Source organism: Malania oleifera, chromosome 11, assembly GCF_029873635.1.
Source record: "Malania oleifera isolate guangnan ecotype guangnan chromosome 11, ASM2987363v1, whole genome shotgun sequence".
Taxonomy (NCBI): domain Eukaryota; kingdom Viridiplantae; phylum Streptophyta; class Magnoliopsida; order Santalales; family Ximeniaceae; genus Malania; species Malania oleifera.
In genome coordinates this window covers 27172721-27192256 of record NC_080427.1, presented here as the reverse complement: position 1 = coordinate 27192256, position 19536 = coordinate 27172721, and the positions used below count along the sequence as shown (strand labels likewise).

The 19536-nt window shown below is 38.8% G+C and overlaps 1 protein-coding gene across 3 annotated transcripts in view; it reads left to right on the top strand.

Moving 5' to 3' along the window:
* The window catches only part of LOC131168521 (thylakoid membrane protein TERC, chloroplastic), a 34037-nt gene extending 14784 nt beyond the window's left edge, over positions 1-19253 (top strand). Inside the window, exons 9-15 of one of the 3 annotated variants that reach the window (XM_058128017.1) lie at positions 3975-4024; positions 4256-4312; positions 4422-4500; positions 4926-4984; positions 18029-18086; positions 18185-18303; positions 18805-19253. In XM_058128017.1, the coding sequence (XP_057984000.1) occupies positions 3975-4024; positions 4256-4312; positions 4422-4500; positions 4926-4984; positions 18029-18086; positions 18185-18276 (395 nt within the window). In that variant the 3' untranslated portion in view covers positions 18277-18303; positions 18805-19253. Of the gene's footprint in view, positions 1-3974; positions 4025-4255; positions 4313-4421; positions 4501-4925; positions 4985-18028; positions 18087-18184; positions 18304-18795 lie in introns of all 3 variants that reach the window. The other 2 variants (XM_058128016.1, XM_058128015.1) reach the window with 2 other exon arrangements.
* Positions 19254-19536: the final 283 nt, after the last annotated feature.

The window sequence follows — 19536 nt, the reverse complement described above, 5'->3', positions numbered from 1 at the left end:
AGAAAAGGCGTAGCCTGGTGCACAAAGCTCTTGCTTATGTGGGGTCCAGGGAAGGGGCGGACCACAATGGAGATGAAATAAAAATAAGCAATGTAATTCCTCTTGCTTGCATGCTGTATTACCAATGCCAAATTTTAAAGTTGATCATTAATAATTAGAGAAAAAGAAGCAAGTTATAATCACCTCTCATTGAACCTCTCCACTTTAACCCAAAATCATAGTGTTAAAACTCAGATCGGCGACCAATCCAGTGAAGCCATTAGGTCAGTCGGACCATGGGTCAAACTGGTGATACTATATTATGTGTGTGTAAAAAGGGTCTAATGATGATGATGATGATAATGATGAGATGATGATTGTTGACACTTGACACCATATTTGTTTGGACGTCAAATCATAAAAAACACGATAATCGCCTGATTCCACCTTTAATTTTCTCCTTTTCCATTTTATTTTCTTTATCTGAAAATTCAAAAAATGAAAAATAAAAATCCACAGAAAAATGGGCCTTTAATGTTCAACCACTTTCTCTCCAGGGTTTTGGCGCTCATTTTATTCGAGCTCACGAATTAAAGCCCAAACCCCATTATTGGTACCTAATTTAGTTTGGCTTAACTTTGAGCCCTTAAACTTTATCTTGTTGGTGGAAAATTCTAGAAAATCCATTTTGAGTGTTAAATTTGCAAATTTGCTCTAATGTGTGCTCTCTTTCTCATTCGTGCTATTTTTTGAATGTAGGTGGATGATAAGGAACAACTTGATTCAAATTAATTTTTGGCCTAAAAATCCCACATTTATTTATCCATTTAAGGCCAATTTTTTACTTGAGGGGCCGTGGAAAGTTTTAAATGAAAAATCTTGGGTTTATGTTTGGGTTTGAATTATTTGATTGGGTAAGATTATAACTTTATTTTTAAACAATGGATTAATTGAAATGCTTGATTTTTCAAAAACCTCAATTTATCTTTGAGCTCAAGATCATTTTCAGAAATTGAAATTCAAATTTTGAGTCCTAAATCTGTGAATTGATGGATTTAGTTCAATTTTCATCTCTCTTATCCGAATTAGTTTAAGTGTTCAATTTCAGAGAATTTGAAAACTTTTAGTTGTTCGTTCGAAATCAATTGTTTTGACTGACAATCTGAAATTAAGGGCTAAAATTTATATTTCCCAGTTTGATGGGAACCTAGACAGATTCAGATTTGAAGCTACGTCCAAGCCCAAATCCATACCTGAACATATGCCCAAGCCCAAATATGGCCATATGCATCTTCAAAGAAAAAAAGAAAAAAGAAAAGAGATAAATAAAATTGCATTTAATACTTGTTTGCAACTTGTTCTGAAAAGGGAGATTATACACTTAAAGCTTCCTTCTGCAAGATTCCCCTATAGCCTTCCTTGGCAACCAATGCTCTTCATCCAAGCCACCAGCGCCACGAACATCCATCACTATCACACTGTCCGTCACAATCACTGCCTCAAATAATCACACTGGAGATTGCCTATAAATAGGCCTCCCTCCTTTTCAAAAAAGGAGTGTCCGGAGAGAGATCACATACCCACCAAGTAACAAGCTACGTCCTCCAAACCTTCAAGTGAAGAAGGAGGCGCATAAGAAAGAGTGTAAGAAGAATTGGAAGCATAATCCTTTTTTTTCACATCTTATCCAGCAATAGGCCACCTATCACAATTCACAAGCAAACTCATGATACTCACCATCATCTTCCAAAATAACCCTCATTTTTTCTTTTCCTTCTGAAAATGATTCCCCTCTTTAAGTCAGACGTAGAGCACTTATGAGATTCCTTAACATAAAAGTTCCCAGCTTCATCTATTTTTTAAAAATTGTCCCTGCATATTTGAGTACATGCAATTGTTAACAAGAAAACTTTTCTTACCTCCCTCCTCACTGATCGATTTATCCTTTATATCCATATCTGTTATGACCGTATCCATGAATTTAATCAAGAACAATAAACAAAATTAGCAAACACAAACACACCTGGAACACTGGATATAATGTGGTTTGGCTTTGATGTGAAACCTACCTCCACAGGAAGCAAAGGAGAAAATATTCACTATGAACAGCAAGAGATTACAAGTCTCACCGAGATCCCAATTACACCCAGATTCTCTTTCCCACTCTCCACATGGCTGTAGCTTACACTATTTATAGAAGTCCTATGCCTAGCACTCGCTAGACATAAGTAATGTGGGACAAAATACAAGACACCTCAACAGCATCCTTTTCACTTTCTTCTCCATCATTGCTGTCCCCAGAAATACCCACCACCTCTAAGCAGAACCACTTCCATAACTCATCTCATTGTGGCCTCAATCTCAATGCAGCTCCTGCTCTGCCTGAGAATTTCCACTCCAATACATCATCCACTAACCATCACCCCCAGAAGAACAGCTCTGATTCTTACGCATACCCCTTGACCATGAATATTGCAATAAGAGTACTTTTGGGCCTCTCTGCTACTTGGTACACCAAACACAGAAATCCCTTGACCCATATTTGAAATCTGATGAGCTCTTTTGGCTAATTCACCTGACTATTGGGCACTATCAGCAGTGTCTAGATTTGTCTGCCTGTTCAATAGGTTGGCCAACTGGGGAAGAAAAAGAACCCTCCTTTCTCTCCAAAGAAAGCTCCAGATCTGGACCATTTTTTTTTCCTGCATATTGGCGTGTTTGAGTGGTTGACCCAGATTCGATAAAAAGAAAGCTCCTCCTTCAAGTAGCTGGCCCAAGTCCAACACGATCAGCAAACTCTCGCCCAATCTTCATCATCTCAACCTCCCTAAGAGAAACCCTAGCTGCCTCAACCAATGCTGCCCCTGCTTCCGTTGCCCTATTTGCTTGACTGCATGAATAATTGTCTCTGAATGAGATTCCTTGACATCCAGAAATGAAGGTCCAGGTTCCTTAATTTCAGCTCACCACCACACTAGGTGCAGATCTGACCTTTTCCTACCACTGCACTCTGGATCCTTGCCTGAACACTTTGTTTACATCCTTTGACTTTGCCATTCTTCTCTATCACCACCACCTGACTCGATGATGGTTGAGCTGGCCGACTTCCCTTTGTCTTTGCCTCCAGAATAACAATGGGTTCCCTAGCCAACTTGCACAACCTGTTCACAAAGCTTTGCTGCTGATCACCTTTTGCACCACCACGACAAGCACAGAAAATATCTTCCCTTTCCACTTGCACCCCTAACTCAAGAAACTTTTCTCCCCCTTTGTTAGATGAAGAGCCATCTAGTAGCATATTATACCCATTCAAATGCTTTGAAAAGCCCTTCCCAACTGACTGAAAAATGACAAGCCATACGAAAACCAATTAGCAGCAACTACAGGGAATCTCACCCACCTATTGCCACATTCAAGAATGAACAAACAAGACTACTCCCCCTTTCTCCAATCTCTGGAAGCGAACATTTTTGCATCTCTCTTGACGCCTTCTAACAATTCCATGGTCCAGTCCTCTGTGAGAGAAGAGGGGAGGTTTTGCAAGAGAGAAATAGGATATCCCATGGCGATCCTTGCTGCAGATACCATCTTCTTCATTTAAATAATTGATTTTATAAGGATCATGGCTGAGGATATTATATACTCTTAAACTATTTACTATATATATATATATATTATTGTTTCTTATGACCTAGCTAATGCTCAAATATTTTAGCTAGACACCTAAATCACATTTAACTCAAGGGAACAGCCATATAGTGCAGTAATTTTGGGTTTTTCAGGAGCCATATTCTCCTCCTGTCCCTCTTTCCCTCCTGTTTTTAAGTTTCTTCCCTTCCCCCTTTCCAAATTTGAACAAGCCTATTGCTAAGTAAAAGGTTGCTGTTGAATATTTGTATTAAATCTCATTGGTGGTGTACTTTTAAGTTGATCCATTTTGCTTTAATTGTTTCTTCAATCTCCTAATTTCTTTTAGTTCTATCTTAATGTTTCAGCTAATTATGATGGCAATCGTTTCATAACACTTCAGGATGGTGTGTGGAAAGTAAGTCATGATGACATCATGTTTAACTGTTTTACACCTCATTCTGACCTCTGATATTATTACTACATCAAATGGTTGCATATTTAATTCATGAATATGTAGCATCAATGTTATGCTTTCTTTGGATCATTGTATAGCATCTTCATCTCACAGCATTCACAGGTTAATTTACTTTTTAAAAAATTGATTTCTTTTTACTTGATTCTAACAGGCATAAAACATTTTGGGCAGGCCACACCTTTACTTCTCACAGTAGCAGTTGTTGAGCTCAGTGATATTGCATTTGCTGTAAGTTTTCCTTGACCCCTCATCAGCGTCAGGCATATATATTTTGAGTTTTGGGCTTTCCTGTTAATATTTTATTAAGAATTTTGAAGCAATCTTTCATCTTCATTAGGTTGATTCAATACCTGCTGTTTTTGGTGTAACAAGAGATCCTTTCATTGTTTTTACATCAAACCTCTTTGCCATCTTAGGTAATTATTGTTCTTTTTCTTATGAATATTTTATTTTTTTTGGTTGCTCTTGCTAGAACTATATCTGTGAATTATTGCCTTTTGATATACAATGGAGTTTATTTCTATCTGGAAGTTGCATGCCATCTATTCCTGTCTGTCTCTTATTTCTAACTATAAGTGTTCATTAGCCAAGAACAGGATGATCATATAAGGTTCTTAATGTTAGATGGCCTGTTGATTTCAGATTGCAGCTTCATTACTGCTGTTTAGTTCTGCATTGTTGACTATTAAGCTTTTGTTATAGATGACCTTCATTTACTTTGATATTAAGCTGACCATGACTCTGAGGATAATATAAAATGCATTTGGATTGCAAGCCAAAAATTTAACCATAGAATATATTGTGTGCAAAGATCAATTGACTGTATTTCCATCCAATGTAGGTTTAAGGTCATTATACTCGCTGGTTTCTGAAAGCATGTCTGATTTGGAGTATCTACAGGTATGGGATAGATTTTCTTTCCCTAAATTTGTTCTGCTTTTTGCAAATATATTATCACTTTATTGAATTTCTTTTAAATGAAAATACAATCTTAAATTCTTAATTAAGGAAAGAGGCTAAAAAATAAAGATGATCAATTCAAATCAAGAAACCTATAAAGCCTTCTCACCACAACACCCTTGAATTTCACCTCAGGGATGCTCTTATCCTCTAAAATTTTACTATTCCTATCTGTGCATGATAACTAAATTGAGCATGTGGCATTCCTTTCCAAAATTCCAAGTTTTTGTATTGCTTCTGTTTCATTTTGTGAATGTATTGCGCTCCAGATGTATGTAACTTTAGTGGTTGTCTTTTGCGTCCACCAAAAGAGAATGTAAAATGGCTCAAGGTTCTGAACCTCGATACATCACGTAAAATGTCATTGACCATCTCATCTGTACATTAACACATGATGTCATGAACCATCAAACTTCTATATATTGGCATCGTTAAGCTGTGGAATCCCGATTTGAAAAGGACACTAGGAAGCCACATGCCTCTTGCTGGAAAAAAATACCTTGTTCGTCCTCGGTCAGCCAACCAAAATACAGTACTTATGCTATTGTAAATGTTGCTGATTTTATTATAATTTTAAATCATTATTTTTATTATTTTTGGGAACTAAGATGTAAGTCAAATTACAATATGCTAGTTGCTGTGTTTCTGAAAGAAGCATAGAGAAGTGTTAAAGGAGTGTCAGATAGTTTGTGTCTAAGTTTCCGACTGTTAGATTTTTAAATAATCCTAACATTAAATAGAATCCCAATTGATTTGAAAATCATAGCACATTAATTAGAAATCCCAATTGATTTGGGAATCCTATCATTAAATAGAAAATCCCAATTGATTTGGGAATCCTAACATATTAATTAGAAATCCCAATTGATTTCGGAATCCTAATGTTCTCGCCTCCTTCAAGCCTTGTCTCAAGGTTGAGCCGCTGAGCAACAATAAACTCTAAGAATATCTCCTCCAAAAATTGAAAGTTTCCCAAGTTGCATCTTCGGATGGTAAGTGAGACCAGTAGACTAAAACTTCTATGATGTCTTGACTTCTATGTTTGATCACTCGACGACCTAGAATTGCTTGTGGCTGCACTTAAACCTCACCAATACAACATCAGGCAAGTGGCGCTGCATGGTAACTTGCTCCCTTAACTTCTATTTTAGGCAAGAGACATGAAAAATTGGATGTGCCTATACATTTCAGGATCTTATAAGGCCCAAAGAACCAAGGAGACAACTTCATTGAAGAACGAACTGCCACGGATATCTGTTTATAGGGTTGTAGCCTAAGAAATACCCAATCACTCAGTGAGAATTCCCTTTCGCTATGGTGCTTGTTAGCTTCTTGTTTCATACGAGCTTGAGCCCCAACAAGATTTTCCTTGAGGAGCTGAATCACTTTGCGTCAGTCATGTAACTCCATGTCAACTTGATTAATTCTTGATGATCTAGCTAAATACCTAACAAGAATAGGAGGAGCTTGACCATAAACAACCTCAAATGAGTCAACTTGATGGAGGAATGATAAGTGGTGTTATACAACCATTCAGTCCATGGGAACCATCACACCCAATCCTTCCCTTTGTCGCTAGCAAAGCGGCGAAGATGAGTCTCCAAATATACTTGTTAACAACTTTGGTTTGCCCATCTGATTGTGAATGATATGCAATGCTCTTATTCAATTGTGTTCCTTGCAAATGGAGAAACTCCTTCCAAAAGTTTCTGGTAAAGACTTTGTCACGATCATTGATAATAGATTAAGGAATTTCATGCAACTTGACGATGTTCTCAACAAAAGTATGAAGAACATTTATAGCAGTGAGTTGTGGCACAAAAATAGGCATATTTTTTGAGATAGTCCACAACAACAAAAATAGGAGACTTATCATGAGAAGATGGTGGTCCCTAAATGAAATCCATGGAGATTTCATTCCAAGCTTCTTTTGGAATAGGAAGAGGCCATAGAAGGCCTAGACTTGCCACAGTTTCCTCTTTTACTGACAAACATTACATTTTGCCACAAACTTTTTGATTTCATCTCTTTTTCCTTTCTAAGAAAATTCCTGAGAAATGCACTTGTAGGTTGTTGTGATTCGATTCCCACCAACAAGCACCCAGTTCATATACCAATTGCTGTGATAAGCAACTTGAGCTTGAAACCACTTGATGTTCGCGGATGCGCAGCGGAAGCACACTCTCACTCACGCACAAATCAAACAAACAACTAATGCAAGCACTCAATGATGAACTATACGAACTTAGCAATCACTTAACAATGAGAATCAATGAAAGCAACAATCAAAAATTTGCCTATGTCCTCGGGAGCAACAACTATTTTCACTATCAATGATGAAGCTTACAAGCTTAATGAAGCTTGCACCAAGTTTAATCCCTTCTAGAGTTACATAATAATGTTTATATAACAATCTAATGCATACAGAAGACCTATAGTTGATCTAAAACACTTGTGTAGTAATCCCCTGGAGGAAATCCCTCCGATTAGCCCAATTTACTGATCTTGGATTCGAATTTCTGTTACTTGCGCCGACTTGAAGTAGAAAGAAATACCTCACAACTATTGTCTGAAACCGTCGATGGTAACACCCCAAACTGTCCACGGTTACACCCCAAACCGTCCACGGTTTGTCTCATTGGCTGCACCTTGCATCTCTCTCTTGGTCCCTTGCGTCCTGGTGCTTTTCCTGGTATATGCGTTCTACTAAGAATATGAGCCACATCTCTAACAATCTCCACCTTGGCGAATATTCACCACTTAGGAGAAATCCGAAAGTATAATCTTTGCTTGTCATGCCCCGAACCCGGAAATAGGCCCCAGGGTGTGATTAAGTAACCTAACTTGTCCCTGTATCATACAACATCCATGATACTACACAATATAAGGGTCCGACCTCGTAGGGTTCACGTATACCCTATCCATCATCACATACACAGTATATACATTGCAGAAAATTCAACTTGACACATTCATAAAACCATACCAGAGTCTATACAAAACACGATCTAGTTCCCCAAAATACATAACGTACCCCGAGTGTCTACATAACCCAAAATGACTACCCGGCAAAGGACCAGTACTTACACAAGTACCTCTACACAGCTAACCAACCACCACACTCCTCAACTGCTAGGACGCTAGTGTCAACTACTCGAAAGACTTGAAAGACATTTTTATGATAGGGGTGAGACACCTCTCAGTAAGGGAGAAACAATTCATATCAATGTGTGGATACATGAGTGTTATTTCAACAGTAAACATACATTCACAATACTAGTATTTTCACAAATACAATTCCAGTATACATACGATACAAAGCAATATGATCTGGTGTCGTCACACCCTTCGGCCTAAGCCGGACTGTTTGGTGGTATTTTACACCCTTCGACAAAAGCCGGTGCCCTCGGTAACCTGGCTTAGCATAAGCCCCCATAACGTTGAACCGGTGCAGATTTGGTGTTCTCACACCCTTCGATAAAAACCGGCCGGTCTAGTGGTATTGCCCACTCTTCGGCAAAAGCCGGACATCAAAGTCTGAGGTCTTATTTCGACTCGGTTCAATATCTCAGCCTACGGCATTTTAATCCGGCTTGCTTTAATATATCCCCTACGGTATTATCCCGACTCGGAATTTTCAAAAAACTTGGAACATTTTGGAACTCACATTCCTATATCTCATTTGAATAATTTACAGCCTACGATAATTAACCGGCATGCTTTTCCACACAAAATACATCATTCAAATTCATCATCTCATTCCACACTTATTTGGGTAAACAAACAATCACATATCAAGTATTCTAGAAATACAATTAAAAATAATCCAAGGTACGGTCATCTCTATATCACAGTTTATACCAATATAAAATTTTCCAACAGAAATGAAGATGATACTCGAAACCCCTAATTTTTCCCAAAAATTGTAAACCGAAAATCCTGTAATTTCACCCTATAAATTTTTCCAAATAAGTAATCAAAACATCTGTAGAATCGTAAACTGCAGTTTTACCGATTCAGATTACAAAAACAATTGATATAAACAGAAACCCCTTACCTTTCCCCGAAAACCAAAACACGAACTAAATTGGTCCAAAACAATGTCATGGGATCCTCAAAAACTAAAAATCGAAGAACAATACTTCAATATAATCCTATCTACTACATATCTACCGAATCAAAAACGAAATCGGACCCTTACGTCGATTTTGGGTTAAAACCCGAAAATCTTCAAAACGAAATTTTGATCCACTATAAACGTAGAGATTCTCCTCCTGATCCACGTGGTAACGTCGGATCGTTGATTTGGGTAACAGACGGCCCGAAACCCGAGAGAGAGAGAGAGAGAGAGAGTGGTTCGAGTTCTAGAGAGAGAGAGAGAGAGAGATTTGAGTTTTCTTAGCAATAAAGAAATGAAAAATTATATTTATAGCCCCTTTGATCCGGTCCAATTTGTTGATGAGACTATGCCTTCGTCAACAAATCATCTACGCATTTCGTTGACGAACCGATTTCTTCGGTGACGAACCCTATTCCGACATTTTTCAACTCGTTCGGTATCTCTTCGTCGACGAGTCTTTGAATTTCGGCGACGAAGAGTATAAAGGCCTTTGTCGACGAGAACAATGGATTCGTTGACGAAGGCTACTAAATTTACCTTTTTACCCTTTTGTTATTTATAAAATCTGAAATTCTCGGGTTGGGTTCTTACACCACTACTCCACCTAGACTAGTAGATTGGGACCACTTGGATTGGTATGAACTTTGACTTCGACTTCTACTTCCATAAGTAAGCATTCTCTTGCCACGAGTGTCAATTTCACGAACTTCATCTTCTTCATCTTCACCATAATGATCAATGTCATCAAAGTCGGGCAATAACTCATTTTCCTCCTTTTCTATATCTTTCTTCAACATATACTCCTTAATCTCCTAACGTACATGAGCCACACTAAGAGCTTTCTTTTATTACATTTCTAAATTCTCCGACAATATGTTGTTTTGCCCAAAATATTCCTCACCTTCTGACTTTGCCACAAAAATTGCAAGTCAAATTATTCCTATTTTTGTTTTCATCCAAATGTGCATACTTCCATGCAGGATCTTTCTTTTCAGAGGTACAGTTTCCACTTCCAGAATCCATTCAAGATTTAACACTTGGTAGCCTAACTACAAAAACAATGTATAAACTTGCATTAAATATTATAAACCTGCATTAAATATTATGCATTAAACTATTATGTATTATGTATTATGTATTAATTACAAAACAGTAGCTAAATTTAGTGAAAAAAGTATTATGTTTTTTGTTATAAACTTGCATTAAACTACATATTTAATTGCATATAATAATTATAAGAACTAAGAAGAAGCAGCTGGCAGCAGATACATATAATATTATAAGAAGCAGCAGCAGGAAGCAGAAAGAAGAAGAAGAAGAGGAAGAAGAAGAACTGAAAAAGAAGAAGAAAAATAAGAAGTGAAAGAAAAAGAAGAAGTGAAGAAGAAGAAGAAGAAGAAGAAGAAGAAAAAGAAGAAGCAGCAGCAGGCAGCAGGCAGAAGGAAGCAGGCAGCAGAAAGAAGAAGAAGAAGAAGAAGAAGAAGATGACTTACGAAGGTTTGAAGGCTTGAAGACGAGCTTGCTGCTAGTTCGAAATATCGAAGACGAACTCACATTGCTGGTTTGAAGGCTCGCAGACGGACTTGCGAAGGCTCCTTCTGCTTCAAAATGTGGAGGAGACACTCGTGAGGGTCTTGCTGGTTCAAAATGTCAAAGACGAACTCACGCTGCTGGTTCGAAGGCTCGAAGGCGAGCTCGGGAAGGTTCCTGCTGGTTCGAAGGCTCAAAGACGACTCATGCTGCTGGTTCAAAGGCTTGCGAAGGCTCCTGCTGGTTCGAAATGTGCAATAGTGCAAGGCAAACTCGCGAAGGGTCGCGGGGCTTCGAAGGGTCGAAGAGGGCTAGGGCTCTGTTGGTTCAAATCGAATGAAGGCTAGGGCTATGGCCTTTGGCTATTTCTTTATTTAACAGGTTCAAAAATTTCAAGATGCGCCTTACGTCACCTAATGCCCTGCTGCGCCTCATTGCGCCTCATCTCGCCTCTTACAGGTTGCCTTGCTTTGCATGGGATGAAGCGTTGGCCTCCTCGCCTGCTTGCGCCTTGCGCCTAGCTTTTGAAACCTATGATGTTTGAAGACGTAAACCAAGTCCAAGCCATGCTTGAACTTGATTGTGGTAATAGGAACTCCACCTAGCTGAACCACCCCAAGCTCCTTGAACGATCCTTTGAACTACAATGCTACCTTGGTAGCCTCAGCCTTTGCCAAGAACTCCGCTCTAGTTGTAACCAGCGCACCTTGAGACTGTATCCTGGACTTCCAACAATTAGGCCTTCCCACACAACAAACTCCGTTGCAAGCCTTCTGTCATCCAAGTCCCCTGTGTTGTCTCCATCTGCGAACCTCACAATTGACGGAACCTTCTGTTGCTTGCCGAAGTACCCAACTGCACTGGCGTAGGAAACTTTTGGAACGACTTGAACATCACCGTTCATGCTTGAGTACTGAGCGGTATATTGTTTATTTAGATTCTCCAACAGTGCACTGGTGATCGGTTTAATACTAGCCATGCTAAACTTCAACAACACCTTATCCCTAAAACCACCCTAAGATAACCATAATCTCCATATAGTTCTGTCCACATAGCCGCCCTGAGATAACACCAATCTCCCTGCAGCTATGACTACTAAGTCACCCCAAGATAATCCCAATATCCCTGTAACTTTGTCCTTGTGAATCTCCAACCCAAGAATACTCTTGGCAGTATCCAATACCTTCATGTCAACTTCCTTTCTCAATAGAGTTTTTGACTGATTTATCTCAGTTGAAACCTTTTCAGTAATCGGCATGTCACTCACATAAAACAATAGAATACTTGCCTACTTGTAGCCTATCTCCCTTTCCCCCTCTGAGAGCTCTACCAACGCCCATGTCTGATTCTTATACAGTAACTCCATCTCCTCCATCATGACACCTATCCGCATACCCTTTTCCTAGCCGTGCACTGCCTCCTGAAAGGTAGTAGTATCCTTCCTGATAATAATGGTTGCATAAGACATCAGATCACACCTGGGCGGTGGCCTGATAGTGCCTCTGAGCCCATTGTGATTCTGTTGGTTTCCCAAGCTTGAACTCCCTGCATTATGACCAACGTCATCTTTGCCCTGAGTCAGAAACTCCACCTGCATCACAATCTCTTCTTTTTGCTCCAATTTATCCTGTGATACCGCAAGTCTCCTTTGTTATAACTCCCTGCACTTCTGTCCTGAGTCTCTGACTCTACCTGCACAACATGCTCATTGCTGCTACTGTAGCTTTCTGGTGTCCATTTCTCTTCATCTACTTGAGTATGCTATCCCATGACTTTAACATTTAAAGCCATGTCTCCACCAATCACCACTTTGTTTGCCATTAGATCACCTAGCTTGAACCCACCTTTCTTATATACCAGAAAGATGCACTGTCCGGACATCACACCAAGCTTAGATCCCACCTCACTAGAAATGTGCATTGCTGGACCTCCAAAGTCTACCGCATAACCAGTCCAAATGTCTCTTGCAACTCTCCCATCTAGTAATACCTTTGACAATCGATTAATCGAGAAACACGCCATACTCGCTGACTCACCAAGAAGTCCCTTGCAAGCCCTGCAAACACCATACCCTCCTCACAAAACTCGTTGAACACTAGCGTACTCAGCGCCAATATCTGACCTGAGGAACTCTCTCCTGGTCTAGTGCTCCATCTCAGCCACAAGTTACGCTTGAAAAACATCTCCAACTCGTGCCGCATGAGACATCCCCAAACCTTTTGTTATAACCTCACGAAGTACCCATGTCTAACCCGTGATGCTGCCCTCACCGGTTCCTAAACATCCACAATAATGTAGTTAAGAATACCCACCGTTTTGTGTGTGGTTGTAGACTTGTAGTACACAAAACGGTATTTCCTGACTCAGAACTCTCAGTTGCAACTTCACGTACAACTGTATTTCCCTGCAGTGTATAGAGATTCTCTGCTATCCTTTATCCCTTCATCACCATCAATACGCCATCACACACCATCATTGTCCCGCCTTCAGACTTGTAACTATACCCGTTACAATCCAAAGCACCCAATGATATCACGTTCTTCCGTAGATTGGGTATATGCCTTACCCCACACAACGTCTTTACCACACCATCATACATTTGAGCTTGGTATCCTCTATTCTGACAACTTTGCAGACCGCACCATTTCCCACCAGAATGGAACTAGGACTCACCAATCTGTAAGTGGTGAACCAGACTTTGTTGGGCATCATGTGAAAAGAACATCCCGAGTCAAGAATCCTAGAACCCGTGAGGCGTTCTGAACCTAATGAAATTGAAAGCATCTCACAATCACTGCTCCCCGAGCCCCCTTCTTCCACTACATTCGAAGATTTTGAAGAACCCTCTTGAGCTTTTGCCTTTCCCTTCTCCCACTTCAGACATTCCGGTTTTATATGCCCTAGTTTCCCGCAGTTAAAGTAGTGAACGTCCTTCCTCCTCCTGGACTGGGTTTTATTACCACTCAATCCACTCCAAGACTCGTCTCTCCCACGATCTTGATTACCCTTTGTCACGAGCCCTTCATCATGTGAACCCTCATCGCTGGCCTTTTTACTTTGATGAAACTCGAGCAATGCACTCGGGATGTCCTCCAACTCCAGGGTTTCTTTGCCCCAAGTTAGCGTCGTAACCAGATTTTTGTATGTAGGCGACGTAGGTAGGGAATTTAATAGCATCAACACTTTTTCCTGCTCCTCGAACTTCACATCAATTTGCCCCATATCACTAATGATCTAATTAAATGCGTTGATGTGCTGAGTCAAGTCCAAACCCTCTGCCATCTTAAGCCAATATAATTTTTGCTTAGATGCAACTTGTTCGTCAATGACTTGGACATGTAGCAGCACCCCAGTTTCAGCCAAACCACTGCCGGCGAGTCCTGATCCATAATGTGATACAACACGTCATCGGCTAGACATAACCTGATAGTGGACACAATTTTAGCTTGCAACTTGCGTCGTCCATGCTTTCCCTCTTTAATTTGTATAGACCCTTTTCCATCCCTTGCTGCACCAGCAAGTCCTTCACCCTCCTTTGCCACAGCCTGAAATTTACCGTTCCATCGAACTTACCAACCTCGAACCTTGCAGAAGAAATCCTAGCCATTGAGAACCAATAGCTCTGATAGCGATTGTTGTGATTCGATTCCCACCAACAAGCACCCTGTTCAGATAACAATTGCTGTGACAAGCAACTAGAACCTGAAACCACTTGTTGATGTTTGCTGATGCCTAGCAGAAGCGCACTCTCACTCACTCACGAATCAAGCAGACAACTAATGCAAGCACTCGATGATGGACTATACGAACCTAACAATCACTCAATAATGAGAATCAATGAAAGCAACAATCAAAACACAAGAATTTATGTTATTCGGAAATCTGCCTACGTCCACGGGAGTAGCAACTATTTTCACTATCGATGATGAAGCTTACAAGTATGATGAAGCTTGCACCAAGCTTAATCCTTTCTAGGGTCACATAATAATATTTATATAATAATCTAATATGTACAGAAGACCTATAGTTGATCTAAAACACTTCTGTAGCAATCCCCTGGAGGAAATCCCTCCGATTAGCCCAATCTACTGATCTAGGATTCGAAATTCCGTTACTTGCACCGACTGAAACCGTTGAAGGTTTGACCAAGTCTGTCGACGGTTTGAAGCAGAAAGAAATGCCTCTCAACTACTGCCTGAAACTATCGACGGTTACACCCCAAATTGTCGATGGTTTGCCCTCCTTGGCTGCACCCTCCATCTCTCTCTTGGTCCCTTGCTTCACTTTGCTTTTCTCGGTACATACTTTCCACTCAAAATATGAGTCACATCCTTAACATAGGTTCTAAGAAAACCAGAGTGACCTGCAACTGGTGATGCATGTAATTCTTACAGTATGGTTTGCTTGTGGGCTTAGGCACTAATAAAATCCCCCCCTTATATAGTAAGTTTAAAGAGTCCTAAAAGTAAGGAGGCACTGAAGTTGGCTCTTTTTGTAGCTTTTGAATAATACCTCAAGTCTCTGGATTTTGCCACCATTCCTTCCTAATTTGTTCAAGAGTTGTATATGTGAAGCATGAATAGCTATAAGTTCAACTTGTTTAGGATGTCATGAGAGTGCTTTTGCCACTACATTCTCAGCCCCTTTCTTGTAAATAATCTCATCATAGTTGTTGGAATCTTATGATTCACGACTCAATTCATACGATATCAACCTCACACCAAATCGATTTGAATCTTACTAGCGAATCTAAAAAAAAACTGAATCATTTCGAATCTATCGAACTGATTCAAATCTATCAATTCATGCAATTCTGGACCTATCATACTCTGATAAACTTGACTAGTTTAAAACCCCAAAAACAACATTTCTTTATTTTATTTTTTTTGTTTTTTTACATGATTACATTCAATTCCTTGTCTACGTTAATTTTGTGCTTAAAAAGAGGAGAAAATAGAACTTTAGTTCTTATACTGCCTTCACAAAACCATTCTACACTTTAGAACGAGTATAGTGTTCTGTCATTGAGAAGAAGGGGCAAAACACTCACTGGCTAATGTGGTACACTCATATTTAATTGTGTTGTTAAGATTCAAAAGTTAATTTTTTAGTTGTTTGTTCAATTATTATAATTTGTTTAGTTAGTTTTTTAGTTGTTTGTTCAATTATTGTCATTTGTTTAGCATATATATTTTTTTCTTTTTAATCTGAGAAAGAATATGCATGGAATATTTTTTTTTTAAAAATTGTTGATATTATTGTTTCTTGATTCCTTCCCTTAAATAGCCTAAAGTTCATTGTTTTAATTTTTTTTTTTACTTCTCATTTGTTTAAGGGAAGCATACACATGAAATATGGTATTTTTATTTTCAAAATTTAAATGTATTTGATAATTTTGCATGTTGTTTGTATATCAATATATGTATATCATTTAGAATTGTTTGGAAATTTGTATTGAATCTTATGATTCGATTTGATTCTTGATTCTTGGTTCTTGGTTCCCAAAATTGGAATTTCGATTCATGATTTGAATCCCGATTTGACAACTATGAATCTTATAGTCATAGCCCAATAACTTAGTGACCCACTTTTGTTGTTCCATGGAAGAGATTCATTGCTCCAAAAAACACTTCAAGCTCTTGTGATAAGTCCGAATTTGGAAATGCTGACCAATTAAATACAATCTCCACTTTGTAATTTCATGCACAATGGCTAGCATCTTGTTAGGATTCCCAAATCATTTGGGATTTCTAATTAATGTGTTATGGTCGAGCTCCTTCTCTTATTGCTAGGTATTCAGCTGGATCATTCAAAAGATTAAATTGACAAGGAGTTACATGATCGAGACAAAGTGCTTTAACTCCTCGAGGAAAATCTTGTTGCAACTCAAGCTAGTATGAAGCAGCAACCTGATAAGCCCCATAGTAAAAGGGAATTCTGAATGGGTGATGGATTTTTCTTAGGCTACAACCCTATAGACAGATATCTATGACTGTTTGTTCTTTAGTGAAGCCGTCTCTTCGGTTCTATGGGCCTTATACGATCCTGAAACGTATAGGTCCTGTTGCAGTTACATGCAATTCTAGTTCTCTTGAGTGGTCAAATGTAGAAATTGAGACATCATAGAAGTTTTAGTTCACTGGTCTCACTTACCATCTGAAGATGCAACTTGGGAAAGTTATCAACCCTTGGAGGAGAGATTCCTAGAGTTTATTGCTGCTCAGCCTCAAGGACAAGGCTGATTTGAAGGAGGTAATGTTAGGATTCCCAAATCAATTGGGATTTCTAACTTATGTCTTATGATTCTCAAATCAATTGGGATTCTATTTAATGTTGGGATTTTTATTTAATGTGTTTGTATTCCCAAATCGATTGGGTTTTGAGTCCATTAAGGACTTGGATTGGGATATTTTACATTTCTAGTAAGAGTAAGGTTCCCTACCCTATATATGTAACCCTATGAGACTTTCATTCAATTAATAACATAATGCATAGTCTTTGGCTAATTTGGAGGCAGATCCCTGAAGTAATCAACCCTATTTTCTCTTACTATTTTTCTTTCAATTTTCCCAATTTCTCTACAATAAAATCCTAGGGTCGACATGGATGCAGCTTCTTTATAGAAGTGCTTGTGCTACATGCATTGGCTATGTGCCACACTTTACCTCACTCCCTAATTCTACTTCACTGCATAATGCTTTTCAAAAACATTACCACACTTTACCTCACTCTTTTTGGTCTAAGAAGTTCCTTGCAACGAGAGTGGTCATTCCAATATTTGACAAATCTCTTGCAAATCGGCAATCTTTTAGGACCATTCCTGTTCATTACTTAGAAACCTTTATCACCATTGACTGCCTCACTGCATTGGATCAGTTAAGGTGCTGCTGAAACTTCTGGGCAAGTTTGGAATGGATGACAATACTGTTCTTGCTTGCCTCATTGAAATATTTAATTCATTAGTGGAAGTTTTGCATGGATATTTTCTATTTGCTTTGCACGTGGATGAAGTTTATTGGTTTTTGGTTTGAAATTGTTAGAGAATTAATATTCATTAGATCTCATCAATCTAGATGATTAGCATCAATTACATTACTTTCTTTAACAACCTGTGATGAAAGCATGTCTTGGGCCTCTTGGCAATCAAATTACTAAGAATGCATAATGGAAGATATTCTTGTCAAGCTTCATGCATTTAAAAAATTTTTGGTCATTAACCCCATGCCCTATTTTAATTCCTTCTGAACTCCCTACTTTTATCTCATGTCATCTTTATCAGCTCTGTGTTGATGAGTTTGAAATTGTATTGATAGATATCTTTCTTTTTTGATCAGCCATCCATTGGTGTTGTTCTGGGTTTTATTGGTTTTAAGATGATCCTAGATTATTTTGGTGGGTATTTTCTAAATGCAGATGTTCTCTATTCCTTTGATTTCTGTATCACTTCTCAATTAGAAAAAAAAGCTAGCACTTCTCTACTCTTTGTGCAGGGTACCATGTATCAACTGAAGTCTCCCTAGGTTTTGTAGCTGTAAGTCTCAGCACAGGCGTTCTGTTGAGTCTAATGAAAAAATCTGATTAGCTTCAGAAACAATCTGAGCATGGGCAGGTAAGAAATTGTTTTCATTTTTTCTTCGTTTAAGCCTTGTTTTATCCTCTCAGTTGACCTGACAGAAAGTTTGTTTCATCTGCTTCCCTCCCCGTCCCTCCCCCCCGACACACACACACACACTGACTATATGGAGCTACTTGCAAAATGGATAGAAATCACTCAACGAAAAAGACAACTAGACAGCTGAACCATCTAATTGAGTTGTTGTTAACACTTCCCAATAACAGCTAGGTTCCAGTCCTAATCATGGTCCTTGATTGGGCCAGAGCTGTCCAGTAATTGTGGTTAAGCCGAGCTCTAAATAGTAAGGATAAGAGGTTAGAGGCATTTCTGCATCCAGAAATGTTCATTAAACTCTTTGCAAATTCAAAATGGGATGTGAATCGATAACTGAGTTATTCCATCATCCAGTGAGAGTATTATTAATATTATTTCACCCCCCTTCCCCCCGCAAGTGACAGAATATTATTGTTGAACGGAATATAATAGTTATTGCAGTGAACTTGATGCAAGAATAATCCTTCCTGAATTTGCTTTCTCAATACTTTGATATGGCGAAGACTGCTGCAGAAAGTGGATACTTCACTCTTTCATGCTTCCCCAACTACAACTAAATCATTGGGCATGACTAATTCACAGGGCGCATCTAGCCCTATAGTTTCCTGTCAGCGTCACTACATTTTCTTTATCCATTCTGTACGAAGGGCACTTAATTATATTTGGAGATGGAGACGACATCCCACAGAGGCCTCCTTTGGTTGTCAAGTAGGAGAAGAGAAAAAGCGAGAAGCGAGGAGACTGGGGGTGCGGAATTGAACTTTATTGTAGGATTTGAGTTTCTTTGCTTGCTTATTTTGCAATGAGGTGGAATGACATGATTGTTGGATCTAGATTTATACTGTACTTGGATAAGATATAATATAAAATTATATTGAAATTTATCTAAATTATCTTAATTCTAAATTTAATATCCGAAACTCATACTCCTAAACACAGCTGAAGAATATTAGTAAAGCCTTTATTATTTTCTGGTTTTCATCAACAGTTGTTGAGGTCACACATTTCCAACAAAACAGGAAAACCAGACAATCGAACTTCACCCTCTAATTGTTCTTGTAAGTTTTAATGTGTGAAATTTTGTGAATTTATTTTTTTAAAAACAAAAAAAGTTTTTTCAATGACAACACAGGAAAACCAGACAATTGAAGGTCACCCTGTACTTGTGCTGCA